This window comes from Thalia democratica, chromosome 1 (genome assembly GCF_965202585.1).
Source record: "Thalia democratica chromosome 1, ktThaDemo2.hap1.1, whole genome shotgun sequence".
Lineage (NCBI taxonomy): Eukaryota > Metazoa > Chordata > Thaliacea > Salpida > Salpidae > Thalia > Thalia democratica.
In genome coordinates, this window is record NC_139165.1 from 50,203,650 (window position 1) to 50,229,620 (window position 25,971).

The window sequence follows — 25,971 nt, forward strand, 5'->3', positions numbered from 1 at the left end:
TTTTAGTTTCTAGTTTAACTAAGAATTTGATTAACATATCTTTCTAACGTTTAATATACTAAACTTTTAAGATTTTCAATCACACTAAATGTAATTTACGATATACCATATAAATCAATTTAAGTTATATAAAAAAACAACTAATATAGAAGCAAATATTATAAAAACTATTTATTAGAAGGATTTAAAAAAACATTTAAACAGTCTAGTCTGATGAACAAATTGTTTTTTAAGTTAGGCTTTAACAACTGTAGAAATAAAGCTACAAAAATGTTTAGCTGAAAAGAGTATGCAGCTCACATTAAACTAAAAAATTTTTATTGTTAAAAATACTAGCACACTCATGGTTTTCAAATAAGTTTTGGCCAATTGCAAAAAAAAAAAATTTTTGTTACGTTTTTCAAATAAATCCTAAAGGTAAATCTTAGTATTCTTGACACATGATTATCATTCAGTAGGTGAATCTTTGCGACCTTTTCCCATTACAAGAGCTACAGCTAGCCTTTTTATCAAGTACACTTTTCTTGGTTAAAGAAAAGTCCTTTTAGTTTCCACTTAAAAATTCTATTAGTGTACAGCATCGTTTTTAAATGTACAAAGTTAAAAACTTGGCAAACTTCTTCATAAATAATCTTTAAAAATCTCTCAAAAAATTTTTATTTGAAATATACTTTAGTTGACCAAGGTATTGAACTTAAGAGGCTTAATCGAAAGTAGTATAAAACAAAATTTATTATTTACGCAATGTGTTGTATTAAATGTTTTGTAAAAATATTTTTATAATATATAAAAAAAAGAAATTGTAGTTTATATATATGTAACTATTCAAAATATAGTTTTAATTGTTTGCTAATAAAAGATCCTAGTAAAGTAACTTCACTGGAATATAAATAAAAACAAATTATACAGTAATCTTCCTTTATTCTACCAACATATGTTTCTGTGTGTCAACGAATCAACACACTTCAACTGGGTTCTGTAAAAAAATAATTACTGTAATGAGAGAATAGAAGCATAGAATAAAGTAGGTGTATATATGTTTTCATTAAAATAAGATATATTCTACAGATAATAGTTATTAATAGGTGAAATACTTAACATTAAATCCGACTGTTATAAAATTATATGATATTTGTAATTATTAAGTCCAAAATAAATAAGTAAGCTAAATTACACAACAAAATATAATATAAACAAACAACTTACGTTAATAGGAAAGATAACTAAATCAAAATTCACGGTTGTTAACTAACGAAAAAAATACATTTTTACAACCGGTTGTAAAAATGTATTTTTTTCGTTAGTTAACAACCGTGAATTTTGATTTAGTTATCTTTCCTATTAACGTAAGTTGTTTGTTTATATTATATTTTGTTGTGTAATTTAGCTTACTTATTTATTTTGGACTTAATAATTACAAATATCATATAATTTTATAACAGTCGGATTTAATGTTAAGTATTTCACCTATTAATAACTATTATCTGTAGAATATATCTTATTTTAATGAAAACATATATACACCTACTTTATTCTATGCTTCTATTCTCTCATTACAGTAATTATTTTTTTACAGAACCCAGTTGAAGTGTGTTGATTCGTTGACACACAGAAACATATGTTGGTAGAATAAAGGAAGATTACTGTATAATTTGTTTTTATATATGTAACTACGTATTTAACTTATGCTTAAAAAAAGTCTATAAATTATTAGAAACACTAATCTAACTATAATAAGTTAAGTTCTTTTTACATAATTTAAAATTTGTGTACCACAACTTTTTACAAGTATAGACTGTATAACAAGATTTCCCAAAAAATATACATTCTTCTTGTTGACGATTTTATTAAGTCAGTAAGCAAAAAATATTCATTAAAAAAAGGGCTTTTTTAGAATAATAGGGAGTTTTGAATTTTTATTATTTACATTACCGAATTGTAAATCTTGCTGTAAAACATCCTTTTCCTTACTTAAGATTTAAAATATGAAAATAACTTTAGAAATTTTTAGTTGTTAGACCAACTACTATAACTTAAAAGCACAGTAGTACTTAAACTTTTGCTTAAGCAAAAACTACTTTATAGATGGTATTTACACCGTGAAAAATATATTAGCCTTTTCGAATTATTAACGGAATTAAAATTAACTTGTTCTTGTCTTCTGTTATAATTTTAGCTATTTATGTTGTATTTAGATGTTATAATTAAATTTAAAAAATAAATAGTTAAATCCCTGTAAAATGCTATAATAGTCTCATAAGTGCTAAATCATCAGTTTAGTTATTAGTTTTATCTATCTAGTTATAAATTTAAAAAAACATCTCTTTTTTTTATTAAACAGTTTTTGCCTTACCGGTTTTAGAAATTAAACAAATATGTATTAAATTTGAGTATACTTTAAAATAGATAAAGCTACTTTTATAGTTTAAATTTCTTAGTAATATATTTAAATTTGCTATCTAAAATATGTTATACTGTAAACTAAGCAAGTAATAACAAACATGTGAAAGTTTAAAAAATTGATATTATTCTTTAAATTACCTTAACCTCTTTTCACAGAATTAGCTATGTATTTTTATATCCTACTAAAACAATATATGTAAAAAATTAAATCGTTTTTCTAGTCAGTTTTATTATTATAGAGTAATGACTCAGTAAGTTCAACGTAATTTTTATATTATACATATTTGAAACTTCTTTTAATTTCAAAAAAAAAAGCTCAATCGCAAAACTCACATCCGGTATTTTGAAAACATAGAAATGAATAACATTACAATTTTCAGGGTTGCCACTGATTTTTGGAAAACTTCCTCCAGATTTTCAAAACTTCCTCCAGGTTTTTAAAAGTACACGTTTTTTGGTCTATTCTTATTTAGAAATTAAGTTAAAGGTTTTAAACTGTGTTAAATAGTAAAAAAACATTAAAAAGAATTTGTGAAGGTATTTTAATCATGTTTTTTAAAAATTTCTAAAATTTTTACAAAAGAAATTTCTGATGATGACAAAAAATGTTATCTTTACGGTAGATTTTTTGTACCAAACCGAAATTTTACTACTTAACGTATAAAAATTGTGTTAAATCCCAGGTTTTTTTTTAATTTTCTCAAATTCCAGGTTTTTTTAGAATTTCAGGTTTTGTAAAACTTTATTGGGAGAAAGATAACAAAGATATTCCACGTAGTTAGGTAATTAGATTAGGTCCACGACGAAATGAAAATAAATATTAGTTCCATCCTTAAAACGAGTTTTTTTAATACTGGTTTACGTATTAATTAAATCAACAATTTTGTTGCGGTTTCTTTTTAACTTTTTTTTCAAAGAGTAGTTTTGTGGCTATAAACTTTCTTTTTTCAAAGAGTAGTTTTGTGGCTATAAACTGTATTAAATTTAGTGGTTCAAATTAAGTAAACTAGTAAAATTAGCTAATTGGCATACACTTAAATGGCAAAAGACTAAAAAATAGTCATAATAATTAATTAAAAAAAAATTGCAGTTTATTTATCTGTGTATTCGATAGATTAAAGCAAATTAACATTACTTAACAAATAGATAAGATGTTGTTTTTATAATCTGGTTTTATATGTTTTATTCTTTATATACAAAGTAGAGCAAGATATATATGAAATAAAACAAGCACCAGTTTTTGTACTTTTTTCGTATATATTTCTAAACTTATCAAACATTCTGTATACGTTTTTACCATTTTAGCGAAAAAAAACTTTTAATCTTAGGAAGCCTTGATGCATAAGTCAACAAATGTAATACAAAATTATATCTAAGCTTATTTTATATTAGGTATAAATTTATAAACACATAAATATATAACTGTAATCTATAATATGTTACATATACAAATAATGATTTGGTCAAACTTGAAATATTTAGCAAACCGTACGTACAGTCAACCTCAAAAGGAGTTAAAGTCCATATGGACAATTTTAGAGTTAAGTTTTTAAAAGCCTGCTGTAAAAAGCAGGTCCATTTGTTAATTTGGTCTGATGCGAGACTTATTTTTAGTTATAAAAGCTTATATCAAAAAGTAGCTCACAGAAAATAATATTGATAGAAAATTAAAAATGTGATATATAATTAACTATGAATAAGCTGCGGACCTTAAACTATTTCAAAACTCTTATTAGTAAAAGTTTACAAAAGCAAAAAAGTGTATGTCTAACTCTAATAAATCGTTTTGTAATGAACAAAAGACTGACATATCTGGCCAGTTGACCAGAAAAATTGTTCAGCACTAGTTAAAATAATCACTAAAGCTTATTTTTAGAACTGATAAGAAGTGTATTTAGTACTAAATTTGTATTCATGCTTCAAAAAATATTAATAAATGCAACTAAATAAGAAATATTATACAGTAATCTTCCTTTATTGTACCAACATATGTTTCTGTGTGTTAACGAATCAACACACTTCAACTGGGTTCTGTAAAAAATAAATACTGTAAAGAAAGAATAGAAGCTAAAGTAGGTGTGTATTTTAGTTTACTTTACTAAATTTAGACTTAATAATTACAAATATTATATAGTTTTATAACAGTCGGATTTTACATTAATATTTTACCTATTAACCTCTAAAAATATGTAGAAATCATTTTAATGAACATATGTATATAACTACTTTAGCTTCTATTCTTTCTTTACAGTATTTATTTTTTACAGAGCTCAGTTGAAATGTGTTGATTCGTTAACACACAGAAACATATGTTGGTACAATAAAGGAAGATTACTGTATAATTTGTTTTTATTTATATTCCAGTGAGTTTGTTTTACTAGGATCTTTTGTTAGCAAACACTTAAATCTATATTTTTGAGTAGTTAAATGCAACTAACAAATATATGTTTGACTAAATAAATAACCTATCTATTATGTAAAAAATTTAAATTTGATTTACAGAAATGTAAGCTGTGTTAAGTAACACTTTAAAGAAGTTTTCGATAGAAATATAACATATTATAAAAATGTTTTTACTAATAAGTTACTCTAAACCGGTATTCTATTATTCTCAAGTACTTTTAATCGCAACTTAGTATAATTTGGTCACAAATGCACAAAAAGTATAACTTTCGAAATATTAATACCATCAACTTGTTTATATATTTTTTAATTTTAGCAAAGGGCTTTCAGGTAATTATAAATAAAAACTTTTTTTCCTTCAATAAAATACCCTGAAAAACAACTTATTTGTATAATAATAAACCGATATAATATATCAAGTACCTATAAATACAGGTTTTAACAAATATAATTTATAAATTTATACAATAAACGATTTGAACAAATACTAGAGTATTAGAAAATAAAACTTTTTAATTAAAACTATACCAAATAAGAGTATATATAAAATTTAGTTGGTATTTAGCTCACCACTTTCTTAAACTTAACCATCCATATAAGTTTACATGAAAAAATCGCACTAAATCATTTACCTTTAAAATTATTTTTTATCAAAATTCATCTCCTACTCAAAAATTATAAAAATACTTAGTAGAATAGTAAAAAAAATATAAAAACGACTCAGTATAAGATTACATATACAACAACCCTTTTAGCAGTTTGGCGAAACATTTTTGATGATTTAAGTTTTTAAATAACTAATGCGATTTGTTAAGTTAAAGTTGATAATTTTAAGTTATTTATTTTTATTCCACTGAAAAGGATCGGCGAAAGGCGCACTTTTACTTGCTCTTTTGATTATTTGTTAAGCTATGTGCTTTTTCAACCAAGTTTAGCACTATGTTGTTAGTAATAAAAACTTAATTACTTTAAGTAAAATAAAATTCAAGTACATAGAAAAGAGCTGTTCTTTTTCTGCTCATGTAATTTATATTATTCAACTCTTTTATTTAAAATCTATTATAGTTTTTTTGTTTTTTTTTTTGATAACGCAGAACTTTAAAAGTTATATCGATTTACTAGTACATTACAAATAAGGATGTGCTAGAAAATATAAAGCCATAAGCCATAAAATAAAGCAAAATTCAAAAAATAAAAATTTCTATGACGAATATGCTGCAATCTAAAAGCCATTAGTATAAACTAGTAAGTAATTACTACATTAAATGAACTAAAAACTAATGCATATAAAGTTTCTTTTAAGATAATTACAGAAACAGCCACTTAATATTTAAATATCTAAAAAGAGTTTCATACAAACGTATAGAAGGCAACTATCTAGTTTTCAATGTTCATCAATAATCTCAAAAATTTAAAATTAACATAAAACTTACTTTCTCCTGATTATTTAATGTAGGCCTTAGTTTTTCTAAATAGGATAGTTTAATTATTTCTACTCACAAGAAAAACTTTTTTAGTAATACAAAGTTTTTCATCATTATTTTCCATACTTAAATTATAAACTAAGTTCAAACTATAAGTCAAAATAGACTACTTAAAAACCCAAAGTAGTAAACATTTTTGTGATTAGTCAAAATTTTATTCAATTGTATACCTAAGACAGTTACAGTCACAATAAAACATACATTTAGGCTAAAATTAACATAAAATTTGCCTACAGAAACTTTTCTTTGTTTAATATTTAAGTGATGAATATATTAAATCTTTTAAAGAATTAAATTGGTGGAATTTTATAATAAATATATAATAATTATTTTGATTGTTTTAGAATTATTTAAACAACACCAGAATCTTTCAGCTTAGTAACTAGCTCCTCTACGCTTTCAACTTTGATTCCAGCTTCTCTAACAGGAGGATCTGACACGTTGAGAACTTCTATGTTAGATTTCAATTCGACTCCGAGATCTGCTGGCTTCAACTTTGCCATCTTCTTTTTCTTTGCTTTCTAGAAAAAATATATTAATGTATAAGATAAAACTTAACTCGTAATTATTTATTTAAAACATAATAGTTCTTTGTTCATGTACATTATATTATTAGGCAAAATTTTCACGATTAGGTTTTTTTCAAACTAAAATAAACTTATAGTATTAAATACTTAAAGAAAAATTATTTTGTTTTATTATTTTTGCTGAAAATGTAGTTTTTTCGTGCATCAGGTCCTAGGACTAAATAATTTGAGTGCCCTTTTTTTGTCGTTCAATAAAGTATAGTCTTATTTAATGTGAAAACATGGCCGCACCTGTACCCAGTTTGACGACCCTAACTTTTACAATAAATTACTATTTGGTTTTATGATTATTTATTCAGATAGAGAAAAAGTATTTTTCTCAAAATTCATTTCAATTCTATTATAACTTTCTGATTTTTTCCTGAAAGTTTTAAATATAAATTTTGTGTCTTTTTTCAGTACAAATTTTAAATAAATATAAAAAATAGATAGTTTCTGAAGTTTTATAATTAATAAAAATTATTGTACTACTTTTTTAATTTACTTTATTTCAACTTTTTTTATCAAGGCCTTACAAAGAAATGTCAAGAGACTTTTTATAATAGTAATATAATCATAATTTTTTTGGTTTCTAGATCTTAAAATCTTGTGATTGACAATGCAAGTTTTTTCATTAGTTAACAGTAGTAGTCTATTTTATAAATCAAAAATAAATGTAAATAAATAAAATACATTGTTGCATATAATTTTTTTCTTTCAAACAATATAAATAAGACTAAATTTTTCAGAACAATATATATTTCATGCATATTTCGTCAGTTGCACACTAAGCAATAAAAATAAAATTCTTAATCTAGCTTATATAGTGAAAATGCAATCAACGCAAAAGTAATAATAATAATAAAGCAAAGGGTAATTAAGAATGCATAAGTATTTCTAATTACAATGCAACTAAAAAAATTAATAAAACAGAGTAACAACTTATAATAAAAAATTAGAAAACAACGAAACAGTATAATCAAAATCTTTATGTTTACACAACTTAGGTTTTTTTAACAAAATACAAACAGCCTCAAGTTTCATTAAATCAGAAATGTGAAAACAATCTTTTAATAATTTTAAATCTTTTTGAAATAAAAATTACTTGCACAATCAAGGTTATTTTTTACAAAAAGTAAATATTCTATCATTTTTTATTGAATCTTTAAAGAAAACTTGTTCAAAATTACACGATTTTTTCAAAAAATATCGAATTTCATGATTTTTGGCCACCTTTTTTATTTTTAAAAACTTTAAATCATTTGATACACTTTTTGCAACTTTTGAAATGTAGTTTTTAAAATATTTATAAATAGTTAGTTTTTTATACAAAATAGTTCTATGTTAAAAATTATTATCATTTCACTGAAATTTCGTATTCCTTCTAAAATTTTTCCTAAATTATAAACAAAAACAAACCATGATATTAGGTAGAGTGGCATATCTAGGTTCATTTAAACGAAGGTCAGCTGAGATAACGCAGGGCATTTTCAACTCAACAGTTTCCAAGCCACCGTCAACTTCCCTGACTACTTGCGCCTTGTCTCCATCTATTTTTAACTCAGATGCAAATGTTCCCTGATTATATTATTTATTTTAATTTGCACGAGGATTGATACTAATGATATTCTGGCTCTTATAAAGCATAAACTTTTTTTTTAAAAGCTCACAGCTTAATCTCTTTTAAACTATGTTAGTTATTTTTTGCATATAATTTGTAAGTAAGTTTTTCTTTCAAACAAAAAAAACTTTTTATTAATTTTTATTTAAAGTATACCTTTTTAACAGGGTTGTACCATTATACTTATAAAAAACTAATTGAGTTTACAAGTTTAAAATCTAGCTGATCCAATGTATTAAAAAACATTGCTACCTTAAACCGGCTTTTAATGTTACTCATCTTTAATTAAATAAAAAATATAAATACAAAGTTAACTTGCAATGACACATTTTACTCCAGACTAAACACATAAAAAGAAAAAATTATTTCAGTTCAAAAGACAAACTTGAGGCCAGTCGAGAAGAGCAGCAGTCATTTGTGCGGTTTGATTGTTGTCACCATCAATTGCTTGCTTACCAAGAATGACCAAATCAATTTTTTCTTGTTCTACTAGCTTAACGATCATTTTGCTTATCTAAAAATTTAAATTGGCATTATTAGGATTATCAATTTCATTGAATTTTTATTTCAAATTAAAGTTCTCTTTAAAAGGTATTTTATTTTGCCTTATTGATATTAGAATTTAGTTTTTATAGTATATTTTTCTGAGAACTACGAGTTTTGAAAATTTATGTTCTAAAAATAACTTATAGTTGTTAACATAAATGTTACTTTTTAAACATAGTAAAAAACAATTTTAGTTTTTGTTTAATTGTTAATATTTTTTCGTGAGTAAGCTGCTGCCTATTTTATGTTAAAACATTTGTTTTTGTATAATTTTTTTATTACAAAGGAAAATTTTTCAAGAATACTATGGCATTAGAAAGACTTTTATCTGTTAATGTAGCTATTTAAGAACTTTTTTAATAAATTGGTCGCATTTTTCATAAAATACTTCCAACTCCTGAGATAAAGCATGGCATATAAATTTGTCGCAAGTTATTTTCAATACTTTTATTAAAAATAAGGTCATATAAATAGTAAATCCTTTTTTTTATTTTAGTCATCTTTTCTTAGTAAAACTAAGCTACTAGCTGCTTTTTACTGTTTTTAAATTCAAAGTTACTGTAATGTAAAACTAAAAGCAATCAAGTTTAGATAATAGGTATCTTGTATATGTAACTTTGATCGGTCATCTTTAAACTTTTATTAGTCTAACCTTTTTCAAACTTTTAAAAGATATTTAAGATATTTTAAGTTTTTAAGTAAACGTACCTATTTCTTCAGAAAGCAGAAAATAAAGATTGTTTTCGCTTTATTATGAAAAATCATTTTTTCCGAAGAAAATTTATTTTTACAAAAAAATGTTATTTTGTTCTCATTCTTTAGTTATTTACTCAAAAAAAAAATTGTGATTTATTACTTAGATTTATAATAAAAATGTGCAAATTAAATATTTCATTTAAAACTAAGTTTTGGTGACAAAAAATTTCTACCTCTTGAAGTAAAATAAAGTAAACTATTTTATTTTACTTGAAGAGGTTGCAATTTTTGTCACCGAAACTTAGTTGTTAACAAAATATCTAATTTGCACATCTTTATTTAAATAAGCTCTTTACATTTCAGTAAATTGAGCAGTATTTTATAGTTAAGACAAATAACTATATTAGATTTATAATATAAAATGAAGTGGATAGCCCAAGTGTCGTCTAGTACTATTTTGTACGGAACATTTTTTTATGACAATTAAACTTACAAAATGATTGCACAAGCAACTAAAAAAATTAAATACAGTTTTCAATAATATTTTGAGAAAAAAATCTAAAATATCATACAAATACATAAAACAATAAGAAAATACAAATATAGTCTCTAATATTAATGATAATTAATTGAATTTATTAATACAACTTTTATATACTAAATAAATGAAAATTTAGTGCAACTCAAAAAAACTAATTGAATAAATACTTGAAACTGGATGTTTTTATTAAATATTTTTAAACTGTAAAACAATTACATATCCCAAGTCTTATTCTAAGTATTTAACACAAAATTTACTAAGAGAAAGTGCTTTGTTTTGTTTTACATTAATTACTCATTAACAAGGTACATTATATTGTTGAAATATAATATTACGACAGACTAAAATATTACTTATCATTATATACAAAACATAAGCTGTTAAATGGAAGTAATTGTATAAATAAATGACACAATCATACAATTTTATAAACTTTAAATAATTTAATCAATATGTCATTACTAATCAAATTAAAACTTTTACTTTCAATCATTTTTGCTCCAGGTTCAACTACCTTCCTTTAAACATGTATTCTATTAAACAGTTGTTAAAGCTTCTGTTGGTATATTTCACTTTTTCAATAGTAAATCTAAAGAAACGGGTTACCAGTTTTAAACTTTTTTGAGAAACTTTCTCCAGGTTTCATGATTTTTTTAGGTTTTATAACTTATAAAACCTTAATATAAGTACAAGTTTTAGAGTCTATTTTTGGTATAAAATTAATTTCAAGGTAAAAAATATGTGTTAAATAGTAAAACAACATCGATAAAAAAATTTAAAGCTACTTTAAAATGGTTTTATTACAAAAAATTAATGATAACAAAAAAATGTTATCTATATGATAGATTTTTGTGTCAAATCGAAATTTTTAATATGTTAAAATTCCAGGTTTTTCGTGTTTTTTTTTTGTGATTTTTGTTCAAAATCCCATGTTTAATTTTAAACTTCTTAAATTCAAGATTTTTGGCAACCCTGGAACAGTAAGCAACAGTTTTAATCTTAAAAGCCTTCGACTTATATAATTGAATACTTTAGACTTTTACTTTTTTATTCTATAGTAGTCTGATTTTAGTTACTGGTTGTATGGCGAGTTAAAACAGTTATAAGTATCAATTATCTCTGATTTGACCTTAACTCATATTTATTTGATGATGTGCTTACATATAAACATTAAACAGTTTTAACTCGTTGATTACTCAAATAGGTTGTTCTTATTTAGTTTTTATCACAACTGCATAAACGCTTTTTCAACATGCTTTTAGCCTTTATAAGTAAATAACAAAGTTCCTAATACAATTGCTAAGTTTTAAGAATATTGGAAATAGTTAAGGAAACTAATTTCTCTTTAAATAAATAATTTTAATTATATTTTATGAGAAGTTGAAGAACTAAGGTGCTTAGCACAACTTTTGTTGACAAAATATATATTAAGTTTACTGATGGGAAACTAATTTCTACACAACTACATACTGTAAAATTTTTTAAAATTTCGTACAGAGACAACTTGAATTACTGACTTTTAAACTTTCTTAAGTTTAACTTTGATATTTTTTATTCGACAGACTGTATGACAAAAATTAAACATAATTTCAGTTAGTTTAAAATTAAAATATAATTTACTTGTAATGGAGTAATTTTTTCAACTTTATCTGCAGGGACATTAATATGAATACCTCTATCAGCTCCCATTGCAAGAGCAGTTCTGATTGTTTCCTGAATAAAAGTTGATTTGTTAAAATACTTATGTAAATCAAAAATTTTGAGAAGAACGAACTGATCACAATTTTATTAACCAAACATTTAATACACAATCCTAAAAAAATGTTCTATATAAATGTGCATATTTATGCGTAGTAATTACATAATACAAGTAAATTTATAACTGCAACAAAAAAAATTACAATGAAGTCAGATTACAATACAAATTTTAGGATTTAAAAATCCTTAACTAATGTACGGTCTCCAAAAACTTTTAATAAATAAAAAAAAAATGATATTGTTTATTCCGTTTTTTGTTCAGAAACTGTTTGTGAAGTATACTTTATGTGGACATTTATTAAACACTAAACATTCAGTACTAATTTATAGAAAGTATAATGCTAAAAATATAAATCATAGGATACTTACTTAGTACTATGGTACAACTTTTTGTCTAAATCCTGTTTAAACTTTTTTTATCACTTTGGATTCATCAAGTTTAAATAGACTTTTATTGTATTACAAAAACAGTTTTAACAACAAAATATACTTTGAGTAAAACACTTTTTTTTATTGTAAAAGTACTTCTAGAATAAAAAATACACTATATTATTAAGTATTCTAGAAAAGAAAAAGAAAATAAGCTCAAAAATATGATGTTCTACTTTAAATTACTAATGCAAATACAAGTTACCTGACTTTGTGTAGGTCCGCAGCTAAAAGCTATAACTTCTTTTGCAACTTTTTTTTCTTTCAACCTAATTAAGAAACATAAGTCAATTTGTAAACAAAATTTTTTAAACTTAAATCTAATCAAAAGCAAAAAAAAAATGTATAGTGTATAAAAATTATTTCTGCTCAAAAAGTTTTGGTTAAAGAAAACTTAGATTAAAACAACTTAATTGTGCAATACTTATTAAAAAAATTTTAATTGTAAAAAAATGCAAAAGATTTAATTACGAACTAAATAAAATACAGTTTAAAGTGTGATATTTAGGCCATAATAACTTTTTACTTAATAAATATTTTAATTACTTTACTTGTTCAATACTTTATAATTTTATAACAGTAGAAGGTTTTAGGTTATTTGTGAATATATCAAATAAAACTTTTATTTTAATAAACTTGTACTTTAACTAAAGATAAACATTTTTGTTGGGTACAAGTTCAACAAAAACTATAAGAATAACTTAAAGTTTGTGTGACAAGCCTTTTAGAGTAAATTGTTTTAAAATATATTAATCAATATATTTAGGAAGTTTTGGTCAACAGCTATAATTACTAGTATAAGATATTCTTTATACTATAGCTTAGGGTCTGCAAAATTTTTAGTTAGCAGGCCAGATTTACAAGGTAAGATTTATATATAAAAAATTGGTGGCTTTTTAATGAAGAAAAAGTGTAGTATAAAAATATATAAAAACTTGTTAATTGCTTGCAATGATATGTCTGCAAATAATCATATAATATGCACTATTATTTACAATTAGCAGCTTCTTTATATTGTTTGTTATTAATAAACTCAATGTTATCAAATTTGCTTAAAATTTTTTCAAGCTAAAGTATGTTGCTGGCCAAAGATTTTCGTTTTAGGAATGTGCATTGCCCAACTCTCTAATATAACTAATCAATTTTTTTTCACTTACAACTAACTATATTTACAATATGTTTATGTAATCTAAACTTTTCTTAATAAACAATTATTGAAAAATAAACATACTTGATTGCTTCTTCTACAGCAATTTCATCAAAAGGATTCATTGAATGCTTGACTCCAGCAGTTACAACTCCTGATTTGTCTGGCTTGACCCTGATCTGTTATTAATTTTGCTATAACTTTTTATTTTGCTTTTATTTACTGAATTTTTAATGTATACCTATATAAATGCGCTAGAATGTAACTTATTTAACATTTATACTTAAAATAAATTATCAAAAATTGCATATTTTTAATTTACTTATTAAAAGTAAAATTTCACTTACTTTGACCGCATAATCAATAACTCTCTTTACTCCAACTAAAACCCTTGACATTTTAAGTATTTACAAGTCTGAAAATTAAATTGAATAAACAAAGTTATTTATACTTTAGGAGAACAAAAACTTTAAAAATATTAAAAACTAAAAGAGTCTTGATCCCAATTGTCACAGTTTGATGTAACATGTATTGTTTTGTTGATAGATACACCATTTTTTGGACTATTTTCTAATAAAACTGCACTACTCTCACTGCAACTCCAATTCACTTGAGTAAGTCCTTCAGAGGGAGAAACTGTTAACCCTTCACAATTTAATTTTTTGTCATCATTAATAGTTTTATTTTTTGCTTTACTGTTATTTTGCAAATCATTTTCCAGACTATTTTTTGAGCAACTAGAATTGTTATTAGAAGAAATATTATTGTTACAAGTTTTCTTAAGAAGTTTACTTTTTAATTTGTTTTTTAATTCATTTTTTATAGCAGATCGAGTGGATTTTATACTCTGAGTTCCAGTTTTCTTTAAGCTTGTACAGACACTATTAAAATAAAACATTTTATTTTTGTCTTCTTTTTTTAAATTAGTGATAGAATCACTACTTATACAGCCTTTCACTGAAGAATGGAAAGCAACTTTTTTAACTTTCTTTTCACAGGAAGCAATACTACATGATAGCTCATTTTTAAATACTTTTTCACAAGCTTTATCATTTACATGTAGAATAATGTTGTTTTTAAGGTGCAAGAAATCTTCTTCAGTTAAAAGACTGTTATTAAGTTTCGACTGTAGAGTAAGCCACTTTTTTTCTTTAATAAAAAAAGGATCAGAACTGCATTTTTTTACGAACTCTTCTAATAAAGAATTTATACCACTTTTCACTTTACTTTTACTGTACTGTTGTGAAGGTCTATGAATTTTTAGAGAAGAAATATCTGTAACACTTAATGAACTTTCATTAGTTAAGTTATTTTGTTCAACTAGCTTTTTATTAAAAACATTTTCACAACATTCTTCATCTTTACTCCTTGAGATATCATTTTGTGTATCTTTTTTTAGCTCAATAACTGAACCATGTTTAGAAGATAAATTATTCTTCTGAATATTATCTGTATAAAAGAACATTTTTTCTAAAGATTTATTTATTGACTCAATGCGGTTTAAAAACTCTTCTTGACGCATCTCTAAATCATGCATTTTATTATTTTTGATAAAATTTACATCTTCACATAATGCAGAAATTTCTATTTTTTTGTCAGAGTTGTCTTTTTCTATCATATCTACTTTGTTTTTGCAGTCATTTATGCTTTTTTTATCATCCCTGCAATCATCTATTAACTCTCCCAAGTTTGTTGAGCTAGTTTCAAAGCACTTTTGCAAGTTTTGAAGCTGCTTTTCATAACATAGCTCACGTTTTTTAAATATATCAAGTTCATCATTGTATTTTTTCTTAAAACACTCAAACATACTTTGCCATTTTGAGGTTTCATTATTTTTCCATTTATCAAGTTCACAGTAAATCTTATCTTCCCATTTTAACTTTTCACTTTTCAAATGAGCTACTTTTTGATTAAACAAGTCTTTTTCTGTCTCAAGATCATTTTTTAAAACCATAACTTCTTCTTTGGTTTTTTTATGCTCCATTTCTGCATGAACAATAGCATCACCAACATACATAGCATTTCCAGGATGCCTCCTACTAATATGAGATTGTAAAAAAGAAGCATTAACAAATGCTTTAGAACAATGAGGGCATTGGAAGTAGCTTGTAGCTCCACTTTCAATTAAAATTTGCTGCTGCTTTATAATTTGTTTTCTGTTTTTATTTTCATGTTTTAACTTGTTTATTTCATTGTTAAGTTTAGTAATCTGCTTATCATAATCAATGTTTTTGTTATACATTGATGCGATTTCATTTTTACCATCTTCAATTAAACCTTGAAGATATTCTTGTGAATGTAAAAGGTATTCAATTGTGTACTGTGCTAGTTGAAAAATTTTCAAAACTAAAGGGTCTAAGTTTGAGACTGAGGCCATGTTACAAAAAGCTACAAAAGTTAAATGTTCTTGTAAAACTGAAAAATCCTGCTCTAATATCATTTTGTCTAAATTAATACAGCTAATTCTTCTCCAGTCAACATTTTCAGTTCTTTGTTGAAAAGAGAAAGATGGAAAAAACAAATGACTGTCAATATTTTCTAGTTCTTTACTATGATCAAATAACATGTCTAGCTTCTAAAATTCTAAGAAAAAATAATTTCTTATTTAACTATGTTTCGAAGATAAACTAAAATATAAATTTTATCACCAAGCTACAACTATGTAAAATTAATATATATGTCTGATATGTAGAATTATATATTCTAACAACAAATACTATTAACAAAATTTAAATTTAAGTAATAAGATTAAAAAAGTATAAAAAATAGCTGATCAAGCTTGAAAACATAAAAAAAATAGTGATAACAAAAAGGCTTAACACTCAGATGATTTTATTTTTGCTTAAAAGTAATACTTTATAGCAATTAAACAATCCTGAGTTCTAGAATAAAAGCAGCATGAGTTTTGCAAAATAAAACTTCTAACTAGTTGGAGTCAGCTTGAGTTTTTTAATTACCTGAAAAGGTTTCAAGCTATCCAGAATAAGCAGGGTTGTCACATACTAAGGCTATTGAAAACTTAAAATAAATGTTTTTTTTACTGGACAAAATGAGACTAGAAAATATATGTGTTTTTTAAGGTTAAGTTCAGATGGTCATGAAAAATTTAGTACATTTGTTAGAACAATAATTATGAATTGATGGCTCCTTAGAAAGCACCAGGCAATGACGGCATAGCAGTGGACTTGCTACTTGCTCCTAAATTGTAAGTCATGCTTATTACATCATCTACATGACATTTTAGTCAAGTGTTGGAAGGAAGGTATGGTGCCACAAGACAACCCTGATGCTAAGATCATAACCTTATATAACAACAAAGGTTCAAGATCACACTGCAACAATTACAAGGGAATTTCTCTTCTTTGTGGTAAAACTTTTGCAAAATTAATTCTTCCTTGACTCCAGAAGCTGCCTGAAAGAGTATACACTGAGTCTCAATGTGGATTTAGGTCTAAACAATCTACCACTGACATGATACTCTATGTACGCTAGTTACAAGAGAAATGTAAAGAACAGAATATATTTATATACATCACTTTTATTGACCTTACTAAGGTATTTGACTAAGTGAGTAGAGAAGGACTATTTGCAATACTGCTGAAGATTGGATGTCCTCCAAATTTATTTAACGTTGTGAAGTATTTTAACACAAACACAAGGGCAACCATCTAATATGATGGTGGTGTTTTTGATTCATTTGAAACCAAAAGTGGGGTAAAGCAAGGCTGCATACTTGCTCCAACTCTGTTTAGAATCTTTTTTCAATTATATTAGAGCATGCTTTAGGTTCCTCAACAACTAGTATAAAGTTCAATATGAGAACTGATGGACAACTTTTCAATTTTGCAAGTTTAAGAGCAAAGCGAAATCTGAAGGTTGTCACACTTTTGATCTTCTCTTTGCTGATGATGCTGCACTTGTTGCTTACTCTGCCCAAGACCTGCAGACACTACTGAGTCAATTTTCATTGGCATGCTCCAATTTTGACCTTAAAATAAGTTTTAAGAAGACTAAAGTTCTAAGTCAGGGAACAGATATTTAATCAAAATTAAGGGCATAGGGGGGGGGTAAACACCCTTTTTTGGTTTTTGATCTTATTTTATATAGTTTTTACTAAGCTAAAAAATGCTTTTAGCAGATCTAAAAATTTCAAAACAGTTTTTGAGATATAGCCGGTCAAAGTCAGAGCCAACAATAGGTTCCTTATGGGAGGCACAAACTAAAACGTGCACAGTACAAAAATTAATACCTTTCACCTTATGCCTTTGTTGCATCCTTAGAATTGAATGGCAACAAAAGATCTCCAACAAGGAAGTGTTGAGACATATTAGTCATATCACCATGTACTTTACCCTCAGTCAGCGCAGGCTTTGCTGGCTGGGTCATGTTCTGAGGATGAGTGTTGAGCAAATCCCAAAGTCTGTTATAAGGGAGTTGGTTCTTGGTAAATCCAATCAAGGTTGTTCGAAACTATCCATTACGGATGTATGCAAGCACGACCTGAAAAGCTTGAATATAAGATATGATGAGTTAGAGTTGATTTCAAATGACTGCGCCAAATGGAGATCTACTGTACACAAAAGACTGAAAGAAAGGGAAAAAGAACATTTTAAGAAACCAAAAAAGATAAGAAATGAGAACCAGAATAAATTTGATTTGTTTTATGTATTTGTATTTTTATCTATTATATGTTTGTTTTATTTATTGCATCACTGTGCTTTTTAGTTTATTATTATAATTTATTTTTATTTTCTATGCACAATTACAGATCCCAGAGTTGATAGCAGGCCTTTTATTATTATTTAGAAGAATAAAAAACAAAAGAATTCTTAACTGTACATTTAACAACATGCCTTGAAAGGTTTTTTTTTTGTTTATAAAGAGTTGTTGGTGTTAGAGTGCTTTAAGTAATGGCCTATACTTTGAAAAAGCAAGTAGGTGTTTTTAAAATAAAGTTCAGACAATTAATAAATTTTATAAAACAAATTATATAAGTGGGTTAATGACTATAAATTTAACAAAATTTTTGAAAAGTTTGGTAATCAAGTACAAAAGGTTGCACACAATTTATTTTTTTTATTTTTGACTCTTAATTTTTCATTTTGAAATTTAATATTTATTACCAGGGCAAAATAAACAGACTTTGTTACTACCTATAAAGGTTCATGTCTTCACTACTATAAAACATGATGTCATCTCAACTTAAAGTGACAATTTAACTGTGAAAGTTAACATTATTAATATAATTTTCATTAAACCGGCCAAACTTTAACTGTTTCAATAACAAAATAAGCGAGTAAAAATAAAAACAATTATTTATTACAATTGTTTTTGCTTGTTTTTCTTTATATATTTGTATTTCAAACTAGTAGAATTTTGTTTTAATGGTACAGCTTAACAGGTAAGTTTTTATTACAGAACAGATCACTATTTAAGGGCATAGGGGGGGTAAACACCCTTTTTTGGTTTTTGATCTTATTTTATATAGTTTTTACTAAGCTACAAGATGCTTTTTACAGATTTTAAAAATTCAAAATAATTTTTGAGATATAGCTGTTCAAAGTCAGAGCCAACAATAGGTTTCTTATGGGAGGCGCAAACTAAAACGGCAAAAATAGACTATTTTACTAAAAATCTATCTTCTCCTACGTTTTTTGAGATAACTACCTCAAACTTTTAGGAAATGTTCCTTGATATATTTAGAAAATTCTGTCAGAAGGAATTTTGAAAAAAATGAAAAATAAAAATTTTATACAAAAAATAAACAAAAAAAACAGTTCTTTCTTTGTTTTTTTGTTATAAAATTTTTATTTTTTAAAATTCTGTTCCGACAGAATTTTCTAAATACTGCAAGGAACATTTCCTGAAAATTTGAGTTAGTTATCTCAAAAAACGTAGGAGGAGAGATTTTTAGTGATTTCTAGTTATTTGCTGTTTTAGTTTGCGCCTCCCATAAGGATCCTATTGTTGCCTCCGACTTTGACCGGCTATATCTCAAAAAATATTTTGAACTTTTTAAATCTGTAAAAAGCATCTTGTAGCTTAGTAAAAACTATATAAAATAAGATCAAAAACCAAAAAAGGGTGTTTACCCCCCCTGTGCCCTTAACAGTTAAAAAAAATTAAGTAAGCAGTTAAATGTCATTAGAAATTGAAACTACATTTTGTTCTTTTGTATTAAAGACACTAAGACTAATATAGTAGTAAAGTCTATTTATTTGATCCTGGTAATAAGCAAATAATGAAATAAAGAATATCAATACAAAAAATAATGAATATTAAAATAAAATGCGTGCAGACGTATTGTACTAAATAACTAAACATTTTAATTTCATTTATAAACAGTTGTTGATGTTAGAACCCTTTGCCTGATTTTGTCCAGTCTAATTTTGATCAGTGAAATAGTAATTATATAACTTAGTATAGTTTGAACTATTGGTATATATTAATCCTTTTTTTATGAACTCAGACCAATTTAGGATAGTTTGAAATTTTTGGCACATATTAACTTTTTATATTTATCTTCTTTTGGTTATTGAATAATCCTCCATACTACAGTTTAATGTATTTTTTTACTAAAGCTTACTAAACTATCTTAAGTTTTTTAAAGAATTTTTTTTTAAATAAACTTCTGAATAATAATGACTTAATACACATTATTTATGTAATTAACAATTATTAAGCAATTGTAAATTTTTGTCACAGTTTCAAAAGTTTTTGTAAGCAACCTTAGCTTAGCTGTTGTAAAGCAAACAAAGTATGCGTAGTGTTCAACATTCTTTAACTTTTTTTGTTTAAAGTTTTGTTTAGGCCAACTTTTGTTGCTAACAAAAATAGTCAATAGTAAAATAATCTTAAATGCATTTTTGTTTACAATTTACAACTTTTTAAAGTTATGTTAAAAATATTATGACTAAAATTTCTAATTATTCATTAATAATTTAAATCGACTATAAAAACATATATAAAATCGACAAGTTTATATTAACAATAAGAATCAATATAACCCACTTTTAAAGATTATAAGAAAATAGTTAATCTCATAATAACTGTACACAACACACAATTTAAGTATAGTTTTTAAATAAATTGTATCTGATAGTATAAAAACATACATTTTTTGTAATCGTTTTTAGTCAATTCTAGTACATTTTTTCAGATCAACAAACTTTTATTAAAGAATAATTTACAATCACATCAGACAAAGCTTTGTAAACATTTTTGCGCGCGTATAGTTACTCAATTTAAAATATTTTAATTAGTCATAAATTGACAAACTTCAACTAAGCTTTACTACATGCATAAAAACTACTTTTAGGAAAACAGAATGAAAAATCTATAGCAACTAAAATTAACTTTTAAAGCTTTATTAAGTTTAAAGTTATCTATGACTAATATGAATAATAATGGTTTAATTAATTGTTTTATTATTAATGATGTAAATATTTAGAACTTAGATGATCAAAAAATTATGTGTAATAGCTCGTAATAAATTGTATAAGCATGTGGTAAACGACTCGATAAACGAAAGGTCCCGTTGTACACCAGGTCCTTAGACCAAACTTTTTGACCGCTTTTTTTATCGATCAATAAACAATAATTAAAAAATGCTCTAAGATTAACATTTAAAAATGAAGTAACCAAGTAAAACTTTTTTATACTACCTGTCAATAAAACACTTTTCAAAATGATGTAACTATCTACTAAAACTTTAAAGAATTTATCTACTATTATGCAATTTAGCATTTATAAAACTAATATAAAATAGTTGACAATTTCATTTAATTATCTATAGTTTTTTTTTTATGTTTGATAAATAGTGTCTCTTTATTTAAAATCTTATAAAATTAAAAAAACTTGAAACACTTTTACTTTATTCAGTTTAAATAAAATTGATAGTATTTACAAGATATTTGCCAGAATTTGAATATAAGACGAAAAAGAAAACAAAAATACAAGTTTAATCACGATAAAAAAGTGCACACTTAAAGTTATAGTTAAAGGAACTGGTATTATTAAAAAATAAACCAAATTATCTTTGAAGTCTAGAAAGTCTGTTAAAATCATCATACTTAAACACTTTATTTAAATATCTTTTGACATGCTTTAATTTTATATTTATAGAAGATTTCTTGAACTTTTGCTTAGAAAGTCCCATTTATTATTACTTATACCTTAGTTAAGCAAAGTATCTAAAGGAAGAGTAAATAAAATATTTTTAGTAATTAACAAAAATTTAGTAACTGGTTTAGCAAAGAACCTGTGTGATTTTTATGTAACGAATTATGATAGTAAATAATATTGTTGTTATATTTGCTATCAACTACTATTGTTTTAAAAAGTATTATAACTTAGTCCTTATCAACTAAGGGAAAAAAATTAAATACTGAATACTTTTGTTATAAGACAGCTTCCTAGTTTGATAATAATTAGAAGTTAAAAATAATTGCATTGTAAATGGTGATTTTTTTTTTTTAGTTTAGTAGGTTATTATTTTATGTATTTTTAAGAAAGAATAAAAAATTTGTACGGTGAATTGTAAAAGACAAATCTAATAATTAGTTTAATATTAATAAAGTTACTGTTTACAGTAAATTACTATACTTTTTGAAACTATTATAAATATAAGTAAAATAGTATTATTTTAATGAAGGAATGAAACAGAAAACCAAACAAGCCTGGTAAATATTACTTGATAAGTTGTTTGTTGTGTTTACCATCAAAATTGATAAGAATTTGATACAAATTTAAATCAAAAAGTATATATATATTAGAAATATAATACAAATCATTATTATATGTTATTCTGAATAACAAAAAAACTAAAATACTTATAGTAAAATGGGTTGATTTTAATTTACTTTAAAGTCAAAACTTATTACACTTACTGCTAAATAAAATTTAAATTACTTTTATTGTACTTATATTAGACTAATTGTACTTATATTAGACTTTAAGTAATATATTATGTAATTGTAACGGCGTAATAGCTTTTTAGTTTAATATAATAATATATATTCTTATAATCAAAAATTTTGACTACAAAAACAATTTCAGAAATCTTAAAAACGTTTATGTTTACTAAAAAATTAAGTTTGAATTAGTTTATAATCAAAAAAATTTATAATGATTACAAAGTACATTTTTTATTATTTTAATATTCTAAAATACAAAAATAAGATCTGTCTTGTTTCTAAGTTATGCTCAATAATACTGTAAAACTATATTTCGATTGTTTTGTTGGTTTAAATGTTTTAGTTTAACATTTTTTATTATAACTTATAGTTTTTGTAAACTTTAAGTTAGATATTTTATTTTTTTGAAAGCTTTCTAATTTTTTACATTGATTGCCTGTTTCCGTCAATATAATATTTATATAAACTATTTTTTGTTTAAACAATTTTCTAAGTAACCCTTAAATTTTTATTTAAAATTAAATAAAAGTTTCATCCTTTCAGTTAAAAGTTTAGTAATTTGTTGTTCTATATTGATTATTAGTTTGTTATAATACTGGTTTTTAATATAAGCCTGCTAAAACAATAGAAGCAAAAAACACTTTTGATGAAAACTATAGTTTTTTTTGCATAGAATAAATCTGTGATATTTTGTTATAAATGTTGTTCTGTCTTAAGCATCATATTAAACCTAATTATTTTGTGGTAAAATAATTTTTCTACAGTGTAAAAGTACTTTCTAGTTATTACAAAACTGAATATAAAAACTAACAAGACAACTTTGTAAAATTAGAAATAAATAACTTCATTAATCACTGAATATTGTACTTAAAATCATACAAAATGTGTTTTTTACAGGTTATAATAAAAGCTTAAATCTGCCAAACAATTTATAAATGTACAATTGTATGATTATATCTTATTTGTTTTTATCCCATTTTATTACATCTATTTATTTTTTTATACTGGCTTTCTCTAATACTTCTTTAAATTTTAGTTTTTTTATTTTACACAGTTGCTTATAACATAAGCATACTTATCATCATATAAGAATGATTTTTTTATAAAAACACTCCTTTAAAAAACTAGTGACCATTTCATATACTTTAAAACGACTCTAAAACTATATAAAAGTTTAATCTACACTACTATTTTATTGAACTGATTTAAAAATAATTACTCAAAAAATAATTTTTACTTATAATAACTATTTAATTTAACTATCAATAAAAAAAGTTAATTACTTTCAACTAGAAATGTACAATGTACAGTAGAGTGCATCTGTTGCCCCGACCTTGGAATTTTGCAAAGTTAATTTTTTGTAAGTGGGAATTCACATAAAAAGACAGCACAAAAAAAATTAGCTTCCTAGCTATATATCTGTTAAAGCTAAATACTTTTAAAAATTTGCTTTATATTGATAAATTAAAAAAGGAAAAAAAGACTATTTCACTAAAAATTTTTTTTTTTCTACGTGATTTGAAATAATTATCTCAAACTTTTAGTAAATGTTTCTTGTCATATTTAAAAAATCTGTAGTAACAAATTCTTAAAAATATGAATGATAAAAAACTATAAAAAAATTGAAAATAAAACTGATTTTTTTTTTGCATAAAATTTTCATTTTTAACTGTAATTAATTTTGTTAATACAGAATTTTCTGAATATAATAAGAAATATTCTCTAAAAGTTTGAGGTAATTTTCTCAAAAAACGTAGCAGAAGACAGAAATTTAATGAAATAGTCTTTTTTTGCTTTTTTAAATATACCAATATAAAGCAAATGTTTCAAAAGTGTTTAGCTCTAACAGGCTTATAGCTAGGAAGCTTTTTTTTCTGTCTATTTATGTGATTTACCACCACAAAAAAATTAACTTTTCGAAATTCCAAAGTTTTCATTTTTCAGGAGCAACAGATGCAACCTAATGTACAGTACATGTTAAAAAATCAAGTAATTTGAATTTTTCTGTAACATACAAAACATTTAGGGAACAAAATAGTTTTTTTGTTTGGTAATGTCTCCGTAATTATATATTCAAAACTCAACTTTTTTTTTTATTAACACCTTTCAACTTGTAGCAGTTTAGATAGTTAAGATGGCATGTATTTGAAAGTAATAAATGACAGACAAGTTTTTTTCTTTCATTTTGCATTGTAGAAAATGTAGTGCTTTGAAGGTTTTAATTTGTTATATAAAACTAAAAAACCATCAAATAAATTTGCAAATTTTTTTGTTTTGTTCAAAGTCGTATAATGTACTTAAGAATTAAAAAACTTTACAGATTAAAGAGCATTTATAAACTACAAAGATTTTTGCTTAGAAAAAATTTAGCTCGGAAAATAAAATAAGTGTCATAACTAACTACATAATAAATTAACAATTTTAAAAAGCTTCAGCTTATTTTGTCTAGAAGTAAATTAATAGTTTTAATTGCTTAATTTCCACACTGCTTGATTTTAAAAAATAACTTGATAATATTGTTTTTTTAAATGCAAAAACCTTTTAAACTCACCTAAAATTTTTTCAGCACCTTAGCAGTGAACTAAGCACAACACTCTCCCAGCACCATGGGTAACGCAATACGTCGATCGCGGATTGGAAGCAGCATGACTGCATACAGTTTCGTGCAAGGTAAGGAATCTCAAAACTGTGGCATGGTTGCCTCGATGGCGGCCGTGGCAAAAAACAAAGGCCTGTACGACAAAATCGTGCCGAGCGGGCAGCACTTTGAAGCTCACGACTCGTCAAAGGTCGTTTTTAATCTCTTCAAACTCGGAAAACCGCACGCGGTTGAGGTCGGCAAGAAACTGCCGACCGACGGAAACAGACTGAAGTACTGCAGAAGCTCAAACGGCAACTTGGTGGGGCCGTTGCTGGAAAAAGCTCTTGTCCAGCTGATGTTCAAGAGAAACTACGAGTCGGCAAGGGGAATTCACGCCTACTTTGTAATGTCGAGTTTGACGAACAACTTTTACGACGATTTCAATTCTTTTGAGTCGAAGGATTCGCGCTTTGAGTTCGAAGAACTCGTTAACCACGGTTTGAAAACTAAGTCTCCGATGGTCGTGGGTTTCAGAGAGCCAGTGTCAAAGCATAGTTTGCTACTTTTTCATTACTACAGTTTGGTTGAAATGAAAACCGCTAGAAAAAACTCGGTGGTACTTTACAATCCTCACGGTAAGTTTGTATCAATTCCTAAAGAAGCTTTTCTTGACGCCAATTTTAAGTTTGAAATATCTTATTCCGAAAACAGTATTTTTCGAATACCAAAAATAAAAACTTGCATAGATATCACTGGTTATTGGGCACCATTGAAAAGTAACGAAAAACTACACTTTGTCGATTACGACTTATCAATTAAAGAAGTTGGCACGGAAGTCCTAATAAATATAATTACAAACTATTATCATCAAATAGAGACAG

At 25.1% G+C, this 25,971-nt stretch overlaps 2 protein-coding genes across 2 annotated transcripts; both read right to left on the reverse strand.

Moving 5' to 3' along the window:
• Positions 1-6,040: 6,040 nt before the first annotated feature.
• LOC145846191 (electron transfer flavoprotein subunit beta-like) lies at positions 6,041-14,011 on the reverse strand. Its single transcript, XM_082953126.1, has 7 exons — positions 13,942-14,011; positions 13,679-13,773; positions 12,653-12,716; positions 11,881-11,973; positions 8,863-8,991; positions 8,276-8,434; positions 6,041-6,811 (listed from the first exon to the last, which is right to left on the reverse strand). Exons 1-7 carry the CDS (start codon positions 13,990-13,992, stop codon positions 6,641-6,643), a joined length of 762 nt encoding a protein of 253 aa, XP_082809252.1. The 5' UTR covers positions 13,993-14,011; the 3' UTR covers positions 6,041-6,640.
• A 395-nt stretch (positions 14,012-14,406) lies between these two features.
• Positions 14,407-16,160, reverse strand: LOC145837202 (cilium assembly protein DZIP1-like). Its single transcript, XM_082944977.1, has 3 exons — positions 15,546-16,160; positions 15,156-15,341; positions 14,407-14,475 (listed from the first exon to the last, which is right to left on the reverse strand). The coding sequence occupies exons 1-3, from the start codon at positions 16,158-16,160 to the stop codon at positions 14,407-14,409; spliced, it is 870 nt and encodes a 289-aa protein (XP_082801103.1).
• Positions 16,161-25,971: the final 9,811 nt, after the last annotated feature.

Coding starts and splice junctions, on each gene's coding strand:
- LOC145846191 (XM_082953126.1), bottom strand. CDS start 13,992: ATGTCAAGGGTTTTAGTTGGAGTAAAGAGAGTTATTGATTATGCGGTC. Junction 12,717..13,678: donor GCTGTAGAAGAAGCAATCAA/GTATGTTTATTT, acceptor TTTCTTAATTAG/GTTGAAAGAAAAAAAAGTTG. Junction 8,435..8,862: donor CTCTTCTCGACTGGCCTCAA/GTTTGTCTTTTG, acceptor TAATATAATCAG/GGAACATTTGCATCTGAGTT.
- LOC145837202 (XM_082944977.1), bottom strand. CDS start 16,160: ATGTTATTTGATCATAGTAAAGAACTAGAAAATATTGACAGTCATTTG. Junction 15,342..15,545: donor AAACCAAAGAAGAAGTTATG/GTTTTAAAAAAT, acceptor AAAAAACGTGAG/CTATGTTATGAAAAGCAGCT. Junction 14,476..15,155: donor TTTCTGCATTATGTGAAGAT/GTAAATTTTATC, acceptor TTATTTTAATAG/TGTCTGTACAAGCTTAAAGA.